The 20902-nt window shown below is 43.0% G+C and overlaps 1 protein-coding gene across 3 annotated transcripts in view; it reads right to left on the bottom strand.

Moving 5' to 3' along the window:
• The window catches only part of LOC105031273 (protein FAM184A), a 249226-nt gene that overhangs the window by 138173 nt on the left and 90151 nt on the right, over positions 1-20902 (bottom strand). For all 3 annotated transcript variants that reach the window (XM_020044400.2, XM_013132781.3, XM_029125749.2), the window contains exon 10: positions 3259-3471. In XM_020044400.2, coding sequence (XP_019899959.2) covers positions 3259-3471 — 213 coding nt within the window. The remainder of the gene's footprint in view (positions 1-3258; positions 3472-20902) is intronic.

Here is a 20902-nt window from a genome sequence, read left to right as displayed (position 1 = left end):
TGGAAGTCACACCCACAAACTGGAAGTCTCACCTACTGTCAATCAGTCATACGAAAGTGACACAGTATGTCGTATATTAACTACTTAGGCTGTTTCTGGCACGGTAACCCAAAGTGTCATTGTTCAATAAGCACCAACCTGGTGACAAAGAGTCCGGGTTGATGCACCAGCAATGGCTCGCAAAACCTGAAGCTTTAAAAGAACAACACAACATACATGTTCAATACATATGGTAGTGTGAATGGAACCAGCTCAAAAACACATCCGCAGATGTCAAAGTTTTCTTGAAGACCTTTGATACTCCAGAGCGCCTTGGCACTCGGGATGCTCTTTTCAGTGGTCGTACCAACGCAATTCATTTGAAGATTACAGTTCAAGAAGGGGAGACTATTCAGTAACACCAACAGCTGTAGTCTTTACTGTTTGCCATCACTCCTCGTTGAGTGAGGCGCTATTTCACAAAAACAGTAAAGTGCCTGTTATGATGGACTAACGAGCTGATTGAAAGGCAACAGTAACTGAAAACACCACTTGTTACAATCAAAGCATTCAGAGTATCTCTGAATGCACAACTAGTCGAACCTTGAAGCAGATGGGCTGCAGCAGCATAAGACCACACCAAGGGCCACTTCTGTCAGCTAGGAACAGGAAACTGAGGCTACAATTTGCACGGGCCCACCATATTTGGACAATAGAAGATTGGAAAAACGTTGCCTGAAATGATGAGTCTTGATTTCTGCTGCGACATTCAGATGGATGGGTCAGAATTTGGTGTAAACAACATGAAAGCATGGATCAATCCTGCCTTATCAACGGTTCAGGCTGGTGGTCGTGATGTAACAGTTTAGTGGATATTTTCTTGGCACACTGTGTGCATCTGACAAATCTGCAGCAACTGCGTGATGCTATAATGTCAATATGGACCAACATTTCAGAGGAAGGTTTCCAGCTCCTAGTTGAATCTATGCCATGAAGAATCAAGCAGTTCTGAAATTTCGGCCAGTGAGTGCACATCTGCATTTAGATCTATGGGAAAGACATCAATTAATAGGGTCGGAAACTTTGGTTGAAAGCATTCATTTGATGGCTGTGCATGTGTATTACTGCAGTATGAAGAAAAAACAGATGAGCAACTCTATACGAGGTGACTGAGAATATCAATGCCAGACATGATCAGATTGATAGCATAAACACTCTGTCAAGAACTACACAGAGAGGGATATTATAGTAAGGTTGCAATGCATAAATCTCTCATTACAAAAACCAATGCACTTTTGCAAGTTCAATGGTTCATATGCACTGCTCTACAGAGATGTGGAAAAAAGTGATATGGTCATGAGTCACCCTTAACCATATTCTCAACAAGTGGGCGTTTGCGGACACTTCTGATCTAAAGTTTAAGAACACCTACATTTTCTTATTTTTTTATTGAAATTCATGCAGTTTAATATCGTACTGTACACTGAAATTAAAGCATGGAACAAAAACAACTGGAGACAAGAAATAAATCATGGAATTATTTAGTTTTACAAAATCTAATCACAATTTTGGACTCATCAAAGTAGACACCTTTTGTTGATATAGCAGCCGAACACACTAGTAGTGTTCTTTCTACAATGGAAATCAAATATTATTTAGAAAGTTCTTCCAAACACTTTTGCAGAAGTTCCCCCAAATGTGTTGCACTTGCAGGTTGCTTTGCTTTCTCCTTATGCCCAGTTCATCCCAAACCAGCTTGATGGGGTTTGTGTCTGGAGTCTGTGCTGGCCATTCCATGATTTGAAGCTTACTCTGTTGTTCTTTTTTTCTGTAGGTATACCTGGAGCTATGTTTTGAGTGATTATCTTATGGCAGGATGAACCCCTGACCAACTAGGCGTACATCAGAGGGTATTGCATGGCAGTGCAAAATGCTTGGGTAGACATTTTGGATCAGCCAACTGGATTCAGCAAAAGAGCCCTGATCATAAATCCTCTTCCTCCATGTTTGACATCTGTTGTCACACTGAAGAACCATCCTTTAGCGTACTCAACGAAAGACTGCTCGAAGTCTTCTCTTCACAGTTGAAACTGAGATTTGCTCACTTCGACCAGTGTTAAGCTGTGCTTGAAGCTGTTGTCCTATGCTCCATCTATCATGCAAGCTGTTGACTTTGAGAAACTTGTCTTCAGATTCTGTTGTGGGTTTGGGTCTGCCAGATCTCTTGTCAGAGTTTAATCTAGTTTCAAAGTGCTTTTCAATGGTGTAAGAAACTGCTCACTGACACATTGGCTTTCTTTCTCTAAAGGAAAGACATACACTTAACTAAGGGTTATAATGGTCTATTTGTCTTCCTTAGTTAATATCCCTTTTCTCGCTATTATTATAGCAATATACTACTTCCTGCAGTACAATACTGTTGAAATAATGCTTAGGAGGGTGTTGTAACACAGTCTGTTCCAACACTGCTTTTATACAGACAGAGGGTTTGTAAGTAATCAACAAAAGTTGGGACACCTGTAGGAATTGTTAACATGACCTTTTCAAGGCTTTGTTTACTTCCATTGCTGCAGAACAGCCGTAAGTTGTTAACCATTAACTTGTCCCCTTAAAAAGCCCTTTTTTATAAAACTGAAATTTACATACATTTTTCAGCTTTTGGTAACCTAATCTTTTTTTTGTACAAAGGGGCGGTGTAGGTGATCGAACTGATCACCTTTATCCTATAGTGAAACATTTCTGTCCTGATAGGTGCAGCCTTTTCAAGGATGATCTCGCCATCCACTGGCAAGGAGGGGTCACTGAATGGTTTGATGATTAAAGAAAATTATGTGAATTATATGGTATGGCCTTTGCATTCACCAGATCTCAACCCAATTGAATACTCATAGGAGATTGTGGATAGACGTGTTAAAATGCACTCTCCAGCACCAACATCAAAACACCAAATTAGGGAATATCTTTTGGAATAATGGTGTTCCATCCCTCAAGTAGTGTTCCAGTGACTCTTAATCTATGCTAAGGCGTATTCAAGATGTTGTGGCAGCTCATGGTGAGAGTTGCACACAGGTGTCAAGCTTTTTTCTTCTTTTTTTTTTTATTGTCACCCATTTGTATGTCTCTGTGTGTTTATGTAAAATAACATATTCCTTAGAGTGTGGTCACTGGTTTGGTCCCTGAGCCAACAAGGTGAAAATACATTCTGTGCACTTAAGCAAGATAAGTTCAAGTAAGTTGCTCTGGATAAGAGCATTTGCTAATGTAAAATATAGACCTCACCCTGAGCTGGTGTTGGCGGGTATCCTCCAGTGTGCCCAGGGCACATTGTTGGACCTCCTGCAGCCGGTGCTCCCTGTGATGGTGCTCCAACTGTAGCTCCTTGAGCTGCTGGCTCAGGTGCTCTCTCTCCTGGCTGAACTGGGTCTGCAGCTGCTGCAATGCACCCTGAGATTGGGAAAGCTGCAGCTCTAGACTCTGTTTCAGCAGTGAGATCTAGAGTTAGATGGATGAGAGGGAAGGGGGTTATAAGCATTTATTCACTTTCCATTAAGTGAATTATTGTTAAACATCTTTTTGTTGTGTTCCCAACATTATTAAAAGTAAAGTATGTTGATATTATTGATCTAAATTCTGATTATGTCAGGCAAACATTGGTAATCAGGAGTTAAAACCTCTTGAGGGTAAATTAAGAAATTGAGATTTCCGCCAATACTGCATTTGACCATTATAACTGCAATTTAAGTGCACATATGTTGTCAGAACATGCACGGTGAAGGTATTGTGTATAAAATATGAGGAATGAATCAGAATATATATTGGAAGAAAAAAGGTTTTCATGCACAAGCTAAAACACACCATTTCATGGACAGGATTGATATTCTGTGCTATACACACATCCAATGGTTTCCCAAACAAGTCAACATTATCAGAAAACAATTGGGGAATGATAGACATAAGTGCTAGATCTGGGCAGCTATTTTAATAAGTGGTGTCAAGAGCCATTTCCAAGTGTCCTCTAACCTCAAATCTGTATATTACATCATTCCACTGTTTGATGTATACCTGTAATATTTTTTATGCAAGTTGTTTAGTATAAAAAATACATCTTCTACAATAAAAACACATTTTCATCCCATTAACTTTCCATGGGACCTTTGATCTATTGCACAATGACGATCGATATAGAGGCACTCCCTTGTATGGGAAATCTGCCAACCACTGAATGGACAATCTAATTGGCTACTAGACTTATCAATCCAACCCAGAGCTAGGCTTATGAAGGCTAACAGAGGCTAACACAGCGTTAGCAACGGAATGCTTCACCAATTACCACATCCAAAGTGTAAATATGCATCTGGACTCTCTGGACAATCTGTGTTTTATCAGTCATACATGATTGGATAACATTGCCAATAGGCTGGTTAAGGTTCTAAGAACCTGACATTTCATTTGGTACCAAACTGGAAGCATTATCTCAAGCACAGACCATACCAGAGTTTACCTAGTAAGAGGAAAGTGGTTCACGAAAACCTATTTTCCAATAAAGATGTCGATTCTTGGACGTCTGGATCGATAAATGTAAGGCCCAGGCACCCAAAATATATGTCCTTATGATTGAGGGAGTGTCTGGCTTCATTGTGAATTAAACTTTCGACTATTTTTGTCGGACAGCTCTTTTGTTTACAAGTGGCAGCTGTGCCGGTGCGAGCTGTGATCACCCGCTGGGGATGGGGGGTGGTCATAAAACTCTGTATGCCCATAAAAGGTAGTAAGACCTAGACCAGAGTTGTTTTATTCTGCCAGAAAGGGGAGATCCGCAACTTTCAGAAACAACTGCAGCAAATAGCACAGGTGGGACCGTTCTAATGTTCTATGCAATTAAATCAATTCCTGGGATGTAAGTACCCTTCAAGAGGTTTTAAGTGTGCTTGTCATGTTAACCTAGGCACGCTGGGTTTGCTTTTTCACCAAAGGCATTAATTCACCAAATGTACCTCTCTATCCAACAGCAAAAATTCTGCCCATTTGCATGTGCACCCCAAACATGTTCGTCTGTGCATGCTGGCTTTCCCTTTTCACCAAATGCATTAATTCACCAAATGTACCACTCTACCCAACGGCAAAAACTCTGCCCACACGCGTGCGCACCCCAGAGTTAATTAAACCACAAATGACCAAGGCATGTACTGGCAACTACCTAACTCAAGAAGCTGGCTAATCAATTAGCGTAATCTAATAGCCCTGGTTATCTATCTAAATGTTGTGTTAAATCAATAAATTAAATAAGAAAAATGAAATGCTAAAAAATATGTCATGCCAATCGAATTATAATTTCAAACATTGTTTTACAGAGTGTAGTGAGACAGACACTACAAGGAACACAGTGGTGCTGAAGCAGGTTGCAATGGATGAAGACAGAAGAAGAGAAGAGAGGTTAGTGATTTGGCACTGGCACTAATATCTTTTGTTGATAAAAGGGCCTACATATTTTTGCTTAATCCTTCGAAGTGGTTAAATGCATACATGTCCAAGGCACTACATTCCCCAAGTTCAAAGTTAATTGTTTTAAGATGAATATTGCATAGATCATTTTGTATTTTGATACAGATTTTCCCAAAAACATTATGGACAATGATTTTGGGAACACTTTCCGATAAGGGTACATGACCTACAATTAAGGAAAACAATAGATGATATGTTCTGATGATGAACAAAGACAAAACAAATGGTTAACAATGATAAACCTTACTTTATTAATGATTTACGAATGCATTAACTACCAGTGTACTGTCATTTGTTCACACATACACATGACATAAACTCATTTCGTTTTTTTGCAGAAACACAAGAAGAATACAGTATACGGCTCCCCACAGCTCGAGTGATTTTTGCTTTGACCTTTTGGCAGCTGCATATGTGTGAGAATATAAAAATTATTCAATGATTTATGACCGGATGGTGCAGTTGTTTTCCTGGGTGTACATGTCCGGTTAGAGAGGGAGGGGTAGAGCAGGTGATTCTGTGGGATGAGAGACGTTAGGTCAAAAGGATTATGAAAAATGACATTTTAATGGTTGTTAATTTATGTACGGTTAGGTAGGGAGGGGTTGAGCAGGTGATTCTGTGGGATGAAAAATGGAGAGGAGCAGAGCAAGAGGGTGGGGGTTGAGAGCAGGTTTTTCCAGGGCTTCATTCTCTGGGAAAAGAGGGTGTGCAACTGTTGGTGTAGCGTTTCTGGAGATGCAAGGGGGTTGGTGTCGAGGGTTGAGCAGCAGTTACCTTTGGTTCATTCTCTGAGAGTTACCAATAAATAGGAGCTAGACTTCTCCTGGTTTGCAGTTGAAATAGTTTTTTACTCTGTAAAAGAATCAAGATGGCGTCTGTGCTTAGTGATACATCCGTGACAACCCAGACTTATGAAATAGGCAGCATACCTGAGGAACGAAAAAAAAGATACGTTCCAGAAATATACGATGCGCCAAAGAAGTGTTTTCTTAATGTTTATAGGACACAAATAGCCCCATTAAATCAGCATGACATTGCAAATGGAAAAATGGTCGGCTTTGCATTTGATTACCCGGCTTCTAAAAGTTGTACATTTTAGCCATGGGAGCTGAATATACAAATGACACTTGTGGCGTAAACCTCAACAGTGGTCCCATACAGACACCAGCGTTGCGGCAGTCCTGTGGGCAAAAATGCCTTGTTGATGCTAGAGGTCAGAGGAGAATGGGCCGACTGATTCAAGCTGATAGAAGAGCAACTTTGACTGAAATAACCACTCATTACAACCGAGGTATGCAGCAAAGCATTTGTGAAGCCACAACACGCACAACCTTGAGGCGGATGGGCTACAACAGCAGAAGACCCCACCGGGTACCATTCATCTCCACTACAAGTAGGAAAAAGAGGCTACAATTCGCACAAGCTCACCAAAATTGGACAGTTGAAGACTGGAAGAATGTTGCCTGATCTGATCAGTCTTGATTTCTTTTGAGACATTCAGATGGTAGAGTCAGAATTTGGCGTAAACAGAATGAGAAAATGGATCCATCATGCCTTGTTACCACTGTGCAGGCTGGTGGTGGTGGTGTAATGGTGTGGGGGATGTTTTCTTGGCACACTTTAGGCCCCTTAGTGCCAATTGGGTGTCGTTTAAATGCCACGGCCTACCTGAGCATTGTTTCTGACCATGTCCATCCCTTTATGACCACCATGTACCCATCCTCTGATGCCTACTTCCAGCAGGATAATGCACCATGTCACAAAGCTTGAATCATTTCAAATTGGTTTCTTGAACATGACAATGAGTTCACTGTACTGAAATGGCCCCCACAGTCACCAGATCTCAACCCAATAGAGCATATTTGGGATGTGGTGGAACGGGAGCTTCGTGCCCTGGATGTGCATCCCACAAATCTCCATCAACTGCAAGATGCTATCCTATCAATATGGGACAACATTTCTAAAGAATGCTTTCAGCACCTTGTTGAATCAATGCCACGTAGAATTAAGGCAGTTCTGAAAGTGAAAGGGGGTCAAACACAGTATTAGCATGGTGTTCCTAATAATCCTTTAGGTGAGTGTATATTCTATTGTGAATTAAATATACGTTTATGAGATTTGTAAATTATTCCATTCTTACTCACAATTTGTACAGTGTCCCAACTTTTTTGGAATCGTGTTTGTAAATGTATCAGGCTCCAAAGATCCGCAAGATGGCAGTGCTGATCAACTTGCCCCTCATACTCCAGAGCAAGATGGCTTGATGCAAGATATCTTGACGAGCGCAAGTAGTAATAATGGTGTTGTTCTGGGGGTAACCGTCTTGTTGCTTCTATAACCCCACCTCGTGACTCATTGTTTGAGAGTTCTAACTGTGAAGACGAAGCAGATCCACATCTGTTATTCAGAAAAGAGCTTGCACGGCTTGTAAAAGCTAGGGAAGATCAGTTACACACACGTATACTCGATCTATTAAGCTACCAAAGGCATCAAGTTAAAGCTTTCCGGAAAAACAAGCTTCCAAGGGTCATATGCAAAAATCTGAAAAATGGATCCACCACCAGATCCAAAACACGATTATAAGGCATTGATAGATCAAATTAGATCATTAAATCCTACTTCTAACATAACACCATCACAACATTTAGATACAGAACCATCAGACATTGATTATTCAGCACTGTTTGAACAAATTAATGAGTTAATCCTGCATCGAGTCCAGAAGCATTACACATAAACCCTGGCTATGATGCTCTGATTAGTCAAATAAAAGAGTTAAATCCTGAACCAGCTTCTCACATGACACCGTCAACTCCTTTAGAACCACAGGCTTCCCATTCAAGTTTTCAAATTATGGAGTTAAATCCTGAACCATCAACTCCTTTAGAATCACGCAAGTATTATGGCAGGCTTGGATACTTTGATTGTTAGAGCTTCAGACTTTGTACACGGGCCTAGTGATCGTCTGCAGATTGAGTTGATTGGTGAATCTCTGATATCCCGCTTACATGTGACAATGAGAGCGGATGAATATAATGAACGCACGTTTGGTAATTTACTTGAAAGTGTTATGCAGAGTAATGCTGAGATTATCATTGATGAATCACTAGAACTGGTGGTACAAATTGTCAAAAACCGTGAGGGTGGTGCCCCACGACGTAAAGCTCAAACACTGTTGATAGATCAGATTGTCAATAAAAAAAGAAGACATTGATATGTGGCTGTGAATAATGATTCTAAATGTTTTTCTGTTTGTTTGATGGGTATGTTGAACCCGCAGTACACATATCCTGAGGCCCTGGTTAGTGGTCGTGAGTCACATAAGGGCGCTGGTTTAGCATTAGATGATTGTGTGGCATTCACAGATATTGTTCGGTTTGAAGAAATGTTGTCTTTCACCGAACACGGGATGGTCACTTTACCAAGTTTCAAAACAGTGAGGACTCCCACCCTAGAACTGTCTTTATGTACTTACACGATAACCATTTCTATGGCATCATGAATCTGAAGGTTTTTTTGGGTGTGTCTTATGTCTGTGACTGGTGCTATACCGGTTTCAACACCCGTGGTGATCATGGTTGTAAACATAGCTGTAGTGTCTGTCTTCATGAAGATTGTCATACCCAACCCCGTAACACAAAGCAGTGCCCTGACTGTAAACGGATATGTTATTCAGATTTTTGTTATAGCCAGCATAAACGTTTGAAGCACCACAAAAGTGTGAATCGTTGTGTTAGCAGGTGTGACCAGAAGAAATATTGTGTCGATTGCGGCCGTTATTACAATGTTAGTGTTACCAACTATAAAGCGCACAGGTGCATGGCTAACATGTGTCACAATTGTAACGTGGATCTGGCGGTTGAAATGAATCATCAGTGTTTTATAAAACCCTCCAAGCCTGAGGACCCCAGGGAGCGCTACATATTTTATGATTTCGAGACAATTGCCAATCCGGTGAATGGTGTACACACTGCAAATTTTGTATGCGCAATAAGCTTTGATAAGAAGACGTGGTGTTCAGCCGGAGATGGTTGTGTCACTGCTTTTTTCCAAAATTTTAGGCAACCGAAATATAATGACTACACATTTATAGCACTGAAAACCAGGTAACTGATTGTTCACATACTGATTCAGAAAGATCTTTAACCGGTACCTGGGTTTCTATTGAGCTGGTTAAGGCTATTGAGAAAGGTTATCGCATTGTGGAAATATTTTAAGTCTGGGATTTCACCAGGACATCAGATGATCTTTTTGCAGATGAGAACATTCCTGAAGCACAAGCAGGAAGCTAGCGGCTTCCCGCCATCTGTGGTTGACAATAAGGCTAAAGACCAGTATATCTGTGAATATCATGAAAAGGAGGGTGTGCAGCTTGACAGGGAAAACATTGTTGTAAACAGTGCTAGGCAATCTTTAGCTAAATTGGCAATGAATAGTCTTTGGGGTAAGATGGGTGAGCGGACTAAACTTATGAACACAATGCTAATTACAGATCTGGAGGAGTTTAGGCACTACCTTTTTTCCAGTGAAATAGATGTTGGTTATTTCTCATTCATCTCAGACACTGTTGCGATGGTACAGTGGCGTTACACAAAACAGACACCAATCAAACCACGTAATGGCAAAAATTTTATTGCCGCGTTCACAAACACTTATGCAAGACTCGAGTTGTATTCACTCTTGGAAAAGTTGGATAGACGTGTACTCTACACAGACACTGATTCCGTGATCTTTGTCACACGCCTTGGGGATTGGGTGCCACCACTTGGTCCGTTCTTGTGTGACTTGACTGATGAGTTACCGGATGGTGACAGCATAGCTCAATTTGTTAGTGGTGGGCCAAAGACATACGGTTACAAAACCGTTAAAGGTCTGACCTGTCTCAAAGCAAAAGGCATTACGCTGAATAGTTACAACACAACCATTATTCATTTGAAGACGCTGACACAACTGGTTGATAACTTCGTACGGGGCGAGGGCAGTGATGATGATCATGTCCTTGGTAATGCAGACACAATTGCTAGAGATAAAAGAACATTCACATTGAAAAACCGAGTAGTGTCTAAGCGTTTCAGAGTTGTGTACAACAAGCGTGTACTGCTCCCTGATTACAGCACAAGGCCTTACGGGTATTAAACCACAGTCTAGGATGGATAGCGGTTTTGACCCACGACTACAACACCCGTTCAGCTGTGTCATTAGTGGCCCCAGTAACTCTGGTAAAACATATTTTGTGAAGATGTTGCTGGATAAGGCTGACGTTGTTTTCTCCAAAGAAATTAAAAACATTGTCTGGGTTTATTCATGTTGGCAACCGCTGTATGATGAAATGTTGAAGGTAAGGGAGGTCTACCAACATCGCTGTGTGATGACAATCTGCTACCGATTCAGAAAAACAACCTTTTAATTATTGACGATTTAATGAAAAGTGCATCAGAGAGTTTGGAGATGGAGAGAGTCTTCACACAAAATTCACACCACCGTAACCTGAGTGCAATTTACCTTGTCCAAAACATGTTTGTTAAAGGCAAATCTAGTAGAACTATTAACTTGAAGACAAACTACCTTGGGACGTGGAATGTCACCTCGCTGGCGGGGAAGGAGCCTGAGTTAGTGCGTGAGGTTGAGAGGTTCCGATTAGAGGTAGTCGGGATCACCTCTACACACGGCTTGGGCTCTGGAACCACACTCCTTGAGAGAGGATGGACTCTTCACCACTCTGGAGTTGCCCATGGTGAGAGGCGGCGGGCTGGTGTGGGTTTGCTTATAGCTCCCCAGCTCTGCCGCCATGTGTTGGAGTTTACCCCAGTGAACGAGAGGGTCGTTTCCCTGCACCTACGGGTCGGGGATAGGTCTCTCACTGTTGTTTGTGCCTACGGGCCGAACGGCAGTGCAGAGTACCCGACCTTCTTGGAGTCTCTGGGAGGGGTGCTGGAAAGTGCTCCGACTGGGGACTCTATTGTTCTACTGGGGGACTTCAACGCCCACGTGGGCAACGACAGTGACACCTGGAGGGGCGTGATTGGGAGGAACGGCCCCCCTGATCTGAACCCGAGTGGTGTTCAGTTATTGGACTTCTGTGCTAGTCACAGTGTGTCCATAACGAACACCATGTTCAAGCATAAGGGTGTCCATCAGTGCACGTGGCACCAGGACACCCTAGGCCGCAGGTCGATGATCGACTTTGTTGTCGTCTCATCTGACCTGCGGTCGTATGTCTTGGACACTCGGGTGAAGAGAGGGGCGGAGCTGTCAACTGATCACCACCTGGTGGTGAGTTGGATCCGATGGCGGGGGAGGAAGCTGGACAGACTCGGCAGGCCCAAGCGTACTGTAAGGGTCTGCTGGGAACGTCTGGCCGAGTCTCCTGTCAGAGAGATCTTTAACTCCCACCTCCGGCAGAGCTTCGACTGGATCCCGAGGGAGGCTGGAGATATTGAGTCCGAGTGGACCATGTTCTCCACCGCCATTGTCGAAGCGGCCGCTCGGAGCTGTGGCCGTAAGGTCTCCGGTGCCTGTCGAGGCGGCAATCCCCGAACCCGGTGGTGGACACCGGAAGTAAGGGATGCCGTCAAGCTGAAGAAGGAGTCCTATCAAGCCTGGTTGGCTTGTGGGACTCCTGACGCAGCTGACGGGTACCGACAGGCCAAGCGGGCTGCAGCCCGGGTGGTTGTGGAGGCAAAAACTCAGGCCTGGGAGGAGTTCGGTGAGGCCATGGAGAAGGACTATCGGCTGGCCTCGAAGAGATTCTGGCAAACCATCCGGCGCCTCAGGAGAGGGAAACAGTGCCCTACCAACGCTGTTTACAGTAGAGGTGGGCAGCTGTTGACCTCAACTGAGGATGTCGTCGGGCGGTGGAAGGAGTACTTCGAGGATCTCCTCAATCCCGCTGTCACTTATTCCATTGAGGAAGCAGAGGATGAGGGCTCAGAGGTGGACTCGTCCATCACCCGGGCTGAAGTCACTGAGGTGGTCAAGAAACTCCTCGGTGGCAAGGCACCTGGGGTGGATGAGATCCGCCCTGAGTACCTCAAGTCTCTGGATGTTGTGGGGCTGTCTTGGTTGACACACCTGTGCAACATCGCGTGGCGGTCGGGGACAGTGCCTCTGGGATGGCAGACCGGGGTGGTGGTCCCTCTTTTTAAGAAGGGGGACCGGAGGGTGTGTTCCAACTATAGGGGGATCACACTTCTCAGCCTCCCCGGGAAAGTCTATGCCAGGGTTCTGGAGAGGAGAATACGGCCGATAGTAGAACCTCGGATTCAGGAGGAACAGTGTGGTTTTCGTCCGGGCCGTGGAACACTGGACCAGCTCTATACCCTCTACGGGGTGTTGGAGGGTACAGGGGAGTTTGCCCAACCAATCCACATGTGTTTTGTGGATTTGGAGAAGGCAGTCGACTGTGTCCCTCGCGGCATCTTGTGGAGGGTGCTTGGAGAATATGGGGTCCTGGGTCCTTTGCTAAGGGCTGTCAGGTCCCTGTACAACCGAAGCAGGAGCTTGGTCCGCATTGCCGGCAGTAAGTCAGACTTGTTCCCAGTGCATGTTGGACTCCGGCAGGGCTGCCCTTTGTCACCGGTTCTGTTCATAATTTTTATGGACAGAATTTCTAGGCGCAGCCAGGGGCCGGAGGGTGTCAGGTTTGGGGACCACACAATTTCGTCTCTGTTCTTTGCAGATGATGTTGTCGTGTTGGCCCCTTCTAACCAGGACCTTCAGCATGCGCTGGGACGGTTTGCAGCCGAGTGTGAAGCGGTGGGGATGAAAATCAGTACCTCCAAATCCGAGGCCATGGTCCTCAGTCGGAAAAGGGTGGCTTGCCAACTTCAGGTTGGTGGAGAGTGCCTGCCTCAAGTGGAGGAGTTTAAGTATCTAGGGGATGGAACGGGAGATTGACAGACGGATCGGTGCAGCTTCTGCAGTAATGCTGTCGTGGTGAAGAAAGAGCTGAGCCGCAAGGCGAAGCTCTCGATTTACCAGTCAATCTACGTTCCTACTCTCACCTATGGTCATGAGCTTTGGGTCATGACCGAAAGGACAAGATCCTGGATACAGGCGGCCGAAATGAGCTTTCTCCGCAGGGTGGGCGGGCGATCCCTTAGAGATAGGGTGAGAAGCTCGGTCACCCGGGAGGAGCTCAGAGTAGAGCCGCTGCTCCTCCACATCGAGAGGGGTCAGCTGAGGTGGCTTGGGCATCTTTTTCGGAAGGTGTTCCGGTCCCGTCCCACCGGGAGGAGACCCCGGGGAAGACCTAGGACACGCTGGAGGGACTATGTCTCCCGGCTGGCCTGGGAACGCCTCGGTGTCCCCCCGGAAGAGCTGGAGGAAGTGTCTGGGGAGAGGGAAGTCTGGGCATCCCTGCTTAGACTGCTGCCCCCGCGACCCGGCCCCGGATAAGCGGAAGAAGATGGTATGGTATGGTACAAACTACCTTATCTTGTTTAAAAACCTCCGCGACAATCAGCAGATTAGCATTTTAGGCAGAAAGATATACCCCAGTCTTTCTCGATTCTTCATGGAGAGTTTTAAAGATGCAACAAATCCGCCTTTTGGCTATTTACTTATTGACTTTAAAGCTACAACACCAGAAGACTACCACCTGAGAACAGAGTTATTTTCAGGGGATTGGCCTGGAGTGTATGTTCTTAAGAAAGTTTGATCATGTCTAAACGTATTCGCAGAAATGTACCACTTTTGAAGATGATATTTAAGGCACCAGCAAGTCAACGAAAAGTTATTTTAGAATCAGCATCCACCGACCTCATTCTATCACTCTGTGAAATAGCGCATAATCTAAGGCGCGGAAATATACCCTTAACAGAATCACAGCTCCGAAAATTAAAGAGACAAAAAGCCAAAATTATATACATGTCTAGAAAGAACACTTCAGTCGCAAGGAAAAGAAAAACCATCAACCAATCTGTTTTTCTACTGCAGGTTTTCTACTGCCGTTACTAAACGTTGCCGTTCCATTCCTAACCTAATTGCATCGAGACACGGTTAAACAACATGGATCATGCTCAGAAAATGTTTCTGGATAATGTGTTTTCCTGAAGCTAAGGCCAATTGGTAAAATTCACGCACTGCTGACCCCTTTGTGTAATTTGGTTGGAATGGTTTGCTAGGAAATTGCTAACCATCCACATACATAGCCATAAACTCCAAATTATAATGTTTGAAATTAAATAGATTTTTTCGTGTAACTTCTGGTAAAACTGTCATTGTCCACCAATCCGATGACAATACATTTTGTCAGTGGTCCTAAAAATAGGTTTCCCTGGTTGCAAACGCGTCCCTCTGCCGGTAAGCTAAATGTCTCCATACACACTCTTTCAATTGGGTACTTGGCACTGGTTGAGAGTAACGCTTGAGCGTGTCCAAGTTTCACGGCTGGCGAAACAGACACTTTCTTGACAAATAGTGACGCTGATAATGTATGCAAACGATAACGCACATTCCCGACCCCCATAAGGCAGAACTCATCTTTACCGCGTACCATCCTAACCTTTATATCAACGCCGTTTAAAATAAGTTTCTCTTGAAAGAAAATATCGCTATGAACAGGGCCAATCATTTCAAATGTTGTACTATCCGATAATAGGCAGCCCTTTTCGTGAGTCCATTGTTCTCGCCTGCAGGGTCCGTTACATCCATGTGACCTGCGGCATCCTTGTAAAACAAACCAGCTGAAATCTGTCTTTAATGTATCACATCCATAATTCAGAATGCTCTCTATAACGGCTCTGTTGGGGTATGTGTTGCTACTCTGACTAATTAAACGATCACCCAAGGAGACATCCACTTGTGAAAATAGGGTGGCTATCGGATATTTGATAACTCCAACATGTGCTCCGGCATCAATATTAGTTCTGTCCGGTTTAGTGTCTGTTACATGTAGGTACAACAAAGTATTGTTTAGATCAACGTAGTTTTCACCATTCCCGGCAATAAAGAACTCCAGAGGGGCTGCGTCTGATATTGCTGATAGGGTCGGTATTTCAACGTAAGTATTTTTCTCGATAGATGTCTGTGTGAATTGAACTGTGAATAAATCCAACTCTGTTTTCATACATTCATTTCTCATTAATGTTTTACCATACAGGTTCTTGAGAACTAATCTAACATTTTCTTCACAAACGTCAGCAGGCTTCATCTTAATAGACCGATGGTAGCTATGGTTGTATCCGTGAACTAAATCTTGAATAACCTCAACATAGCGATTAGTGTTGGCAGCTGTGAGATACCTCCATATTCGTGATTTAATTGTTTTATTAAATCTCTCAACGATACTCGCTTTGACATAATTTCCTGTAGCAAAATGTTTTATGTTGTACTTCTTCATTAACATTTCAAAATGTGAATTAAAAAACTCCTTCCCCTTGTCCGTTTGGACTTTTTGCGGTGTTCTTCCTTCTTTTAATATGCCTTCAAATGCTCGCTTTACCTCGATAGCACTTTTATTTCTCAGCACGCGAATCCATGCGTATTTGCTTAATACATCTATGCATGTTAACATAAATTTCATGTTATCGTTTTCCACACTGTAAGCACTCATGTCAACCAAATCCAGCTGAAATTGTGCATTCATATCATGAACAATAACTCTATTTCTTTTAAAATGTATAGCTACAGGTCTGTGTAGCGTGTATGCATCCTGGGCGAGCAGCCAGTCATCAGCCTCACCATTTTTTAGGATCTCCCCGTTTCCAAGTATGCTCTTTTCAAACCCTCTCTACCCACATAAGCACCAGGGTTTGCCGGGTCGTAGTAAATACTTTTCATAACCTGTTCAGACATCGTAGAGTGTTCGAGCAATAATGAGAATAAATACATGTTTAACATCGTTTTATTTGAGTTTTCGAAATTACACAACCAAGATATTCAGAAAAGTTACACAAACATTCAGATTTCTCATAGTCTTTGTTTGTATACTTGTTAACATGAGAACTGAAGTTACCATGCCTTAGACAACAGACTCTTTGCTTTTAATCACACCATGACGCCACTGCATTGCATACAGCATCCTCATTAAATTTGTCCATGTATTCATCCCTATTCTCACTCAGTCTCTGTGTGATGTTCGGCTCCAACTTGAGCTCATGCAGAAAGTTCTCAGCAGCCTTGTGATCATCAGTCATCGGTGCGTGAAAACCCGATGTGTTCAAAGCCTTGACCAACACATGTTTCAGTCGCGGTGTTAAAACCGTTGCCACAATGTCATCATAATGGGTCTCAAAAAAATACTCAGGCGGTTCGAGACACGAATGTCTTGTCTGGCTCGGGTGGTCCACTTCACATCCGATGCATGCTTTGTGTAGAATAGCCCCAACAACGTTTTCCAGAATCGTACCCATTGTTGCTTTGATGATCTTTAAAACTTTTGGTACAAGGTGTTTGTCCATTTTGTGATAACTCTTGTTAGCATTTGAAATGTATGACAGATTAAGAGGACCACCAATCCGGTCAATCCAGTGGTAGTTTCTTGCTGGGTATGCCGGTGGAATAGAGCTGTCGGGGTCAGGGGTTCCATAGAAGGCTTCAGCGTTGTCATCCCAGGTGTCACACAGCCAGTTCTCGGCCTTGGGTTCTTCAATCACCGCTTAGTTTTAATCGTGAGACATGTTTCGTAAATTCTTCCGACTGCTTGATAGTCTCAGGTGGTCTGTCTGTTTTTATGCTGTGTTGAGGATGGTGTTAACGTAAGGCGGAGCTTCAGGGTCTTACGTCAGTCGAACTGTCGGCAGTCACAATCGACCCCACTGACATTTTCCGGAAATAGTTCCAATCTAACAGAGTCATACACTTTCAGCCCCTCGACAACTTTAAACAGTACATCTACTGTATTATGTGGGCCTTGTTTTGGCCCCAAATAAAACACTTTTTAAAAGGTGGCCCATAATCCGGCATTAAAAATCATTTGATCGGTCACACCAGCCTTAAACACATGGCCTTCGGGTAATTCATAAAATGCCACCTCCGGTAGCTCTGGGTTTAAGATGTTAGCTTTCACCGGTGTTTCACCCAAAACATTGATCGCAGCACAATCCTCCATGTTTTGTATTGTGTAGGTAAGTTTGCTCAGGCAAGACTGAATGACCATCACCGATGTCTGCGTGATTTAAATATGCAGACCACGCCAATCAACCCATAAAACATGAAAGGTTAACAACAACCGGTTGTAGGCCATCTGTTGCACCGGGGGTTTTAGATCTGACGAACACCATTTGTTGAACACCAAACAGCTTACCGCTGACACAACCCTTATTTATTGCAATGGAATTTAACATTCCGGAACCCTAAGAACCATTTGTTAATCATCAAACATAACCCTCCTGTTATAACACTAATCTGTTTTGCTCATCAGGCGTTGTAAGATATCAAACACTGACACATCCATGTAATCATAAATTACAAAGTCACCGGACATGCGTACGTCACTCCTGAAGTCCCGCCCGTACACACAGCATACACACGTCATACAGGATATCCCACCCTAACATACGTCATACAGGAAGTCCCACCCTACAAACCGTATGCCCCGCCCACCTGTCACATCAATATGGAAGCCCCGCCCTCCAGGGCCATAAATCACCATTCTGACACATTGTACCCTACATTAACTACTTCCCTCTCTTATAACACAAGGAAGCAAGGTGTTGAGTTTGACAGATCACGCATTTGATCAACGATATATTGACAGTCCTAGCTTTCTTCCTATGAAACTCTCTCAAATGCCGGAAGCTCTCGGCTTTGAAACAGCTGTTAAAGGTTGGTTTCCAAATTTTTTCAGCTCTGAGGAGAATCTCAATTACATCGGACCTTACCTCGGTCCTGAAATGTATGGAGCTGATCAAATGACAGTCAAAGTGACAGAGAAGTTTATTATATGGTATGAGACAGTCCGTAATGAAACCTTTGATTTTCATAAAGAGATGGAAATGTATTGTGACAACAATGTGGCTATCTTGTGTGAAGGTTGTCTTAAGTTCAGAGAGAAAATAATCAATGACGCAGGCGTTGATCCCTTGAGTTGTATAACTATTGCATCAGCTTGCATGAAAACCTATCGTACTCATTTTATGACAGAGGAATCTATAAACATTCTCTCAACTGATAACTATAGAAGGCTGTACAAATCATAGTCTAGTGGTTCCATCCAATGGTTGTAGTACCTAGCTGAGACAAAAAACATATTTAAAAAAAAAAGTTTGGCCCATGTAGATGGTTATGCAGTTATCGACGGTGTCGAGACAGCTTTTGAGTACAACGGGTGTTTCTTTCATGGATGTACATCCTGCTTTTTGACACAGGAAATGTGTGCTTTAACCCAAAAGAGCTTTGATGACATGTATCTAGAGTTCCAAGACAAACAGAAATCCTTACAGGTTGATTATGGTCTGAAAGTGGTGGTTTTGTGGGTGCACGGGTGGGCTCACTTGAAAAGGTCAGACCCTCAGGTTCAAGCTTTTATGGATAGATTTGGCATGCCAGAACCCCTGGAACCCAGAGATGCATTATTTGATGGTCGCACCAATGCTTTGGCTTTAAGGCATTTAGCCCAAGAGGATGAAACAATAGAGTACAGTGACTTTACATCCCTTTATTCTCATGAGCAAATATCACTTTCCTCTGGGCCATCCTGAAATCATTCATAGTAACTTTGACTTGCCCCAAAACTATTTTGGTCTGATTGAGGCAACAGTTTACCCGCCTCAGGGTTTGTTTCTTCCAGTGTTACCAACCCATGGTCCTAATAGGAAGCTTTTCTTTTCTCTTTGTCGCACATGCAGTGACAACAATAATCAGCAACATCCCTGTGATCATTCTGATGAAGAGAGAGCTCTGACAGGTGTATGGATTACTGAGGAGTTTAATAAGGCTCTAGAGAAAGACTACATTGTGGCTAAAATCTAAGAAGTATGGAACTTTGCCAGAAAATCAATCTTTTTAAAGAGTATATCAAGACTTTCTTGATTGGTGGCTGATGCAGGATAACCCGAAGCCATCTGCTTGCAGGATTTCAGTCCTTCACAGCGTAGTGTGTTACCAATTGTTTTCTTGGTGATTATGGTCCCAGCTGCCTGGGTGAGATCTTGCATGGAGCCCCAGACGAGGGAGATTGACAGTTCTTTTGTGTTTCTTCCATTTGCGAATAATCGCAATATTGGAATGACTTATACAACTGACGTTGCTAGAATGGTAGTGCTTTAATATCAACCCCGTCAAACTGCAGTAACAATGGAAGACCGACCCATCATACCTGTTGATATGATGATGAAATGGGCATGAGAAACTTAACACAAAACATATGTGCTGACTAATGCTGAACCACGGACAATAGATAAAATGTGGTGGCCCCACACACCCTGTCCACACCTCCTGCTAGGAACTGTCCATATGACTGTCATAGATTCTATCAATAGACCAATGGACCATAGGGGAGGTTGGAACATACCATACAAGCGTATCATGTAGGATAAACCTTTCTTATTGGAGGATAATTGACTGTGTAATGACTGGCTACAATCATTGACCGCCTACTATGTGTATTGGCATAAAAGACTGTTAACTCTGTAAAAATTGGAGAGAGGAAAATGAAAGAAGGAAGGTTAACATCGTAGCCTCATGCTCAATAAAGATGGCTCTCCCCTGACTTCCAGTTGCATTAATTATGTTCATGGATGAGAAATGGACAGAATCTAACAGGATGAAACCCTTCAAACTGTTAAACTCGGTCCATTTTTGAACAAAATTATAAAACTGGATGTTTGGGGGTAACTTTCTTTATTAGATTCAGTCCAAGATTTTATCCAAATAATCAAAAGATAACACAGTATTATATGGCAGAACACATAGGAGGTGGTCAGTGACCATTACCAACTATTACCAACCAGTCTATTATTCTCCAATAAAAAAGGTTTATCCTACATAATACCCTAGCATCGTATGTTCCAACCTCCCCTTTGGTCCATGGGTCTATTCAGAGAGTCTATGACAGTCACAGTTCCTAGCAGGAGGTATGGACAGGATGTGTGGGCCCCATCAGTAATGTCCTATCTATTGTCTTTTGTCCAGTTGTCAGTTAGTAATTATTTTCACACCCATAACCCATTCTGCTTTCTAAAAAATCTGTACCCTAACTGTTATTAGAAATAGATTTGATAGAATGGAATAGAATATAATTGCTCATAAAAGATTAAATACATCTACTTTAAAGAGAGGGATCCATGCAAATATCATTACTACATTTTCATAAAATTCCATTTAAAATATATTCTTTCTAGTGCAAACAAAAATGTATTTTGATTCCTTTCCCCTTCTTCTTGACACTTTGCTCTAGACCTCACAAATGCCCCTTCAGCTAAATCCCGGTATAGCTTGACCAGTTGTAAGCGATATAAGTCTGATAACTGAAAAT

This window comes from Esox lucius, chromosome 15 (genome assembly GCF_011004845.1).
Source record: "Esox lucius isolate fEsoLuc1 chromosome 15, fEsoLuc1.pri, whole genome shotgun sequence".
NCBI classification, from domain to species: Eukaryota; Metazoa; Chordata; class Actinopteri; order Esociformes; family Esocidae; genus Esox; species Esox lucius.
The sequence above is the reverse complement of the archived record's forward strand: the minus strand, read 5'-3'. Positions and strand labels throughout refer to the sequence as shown.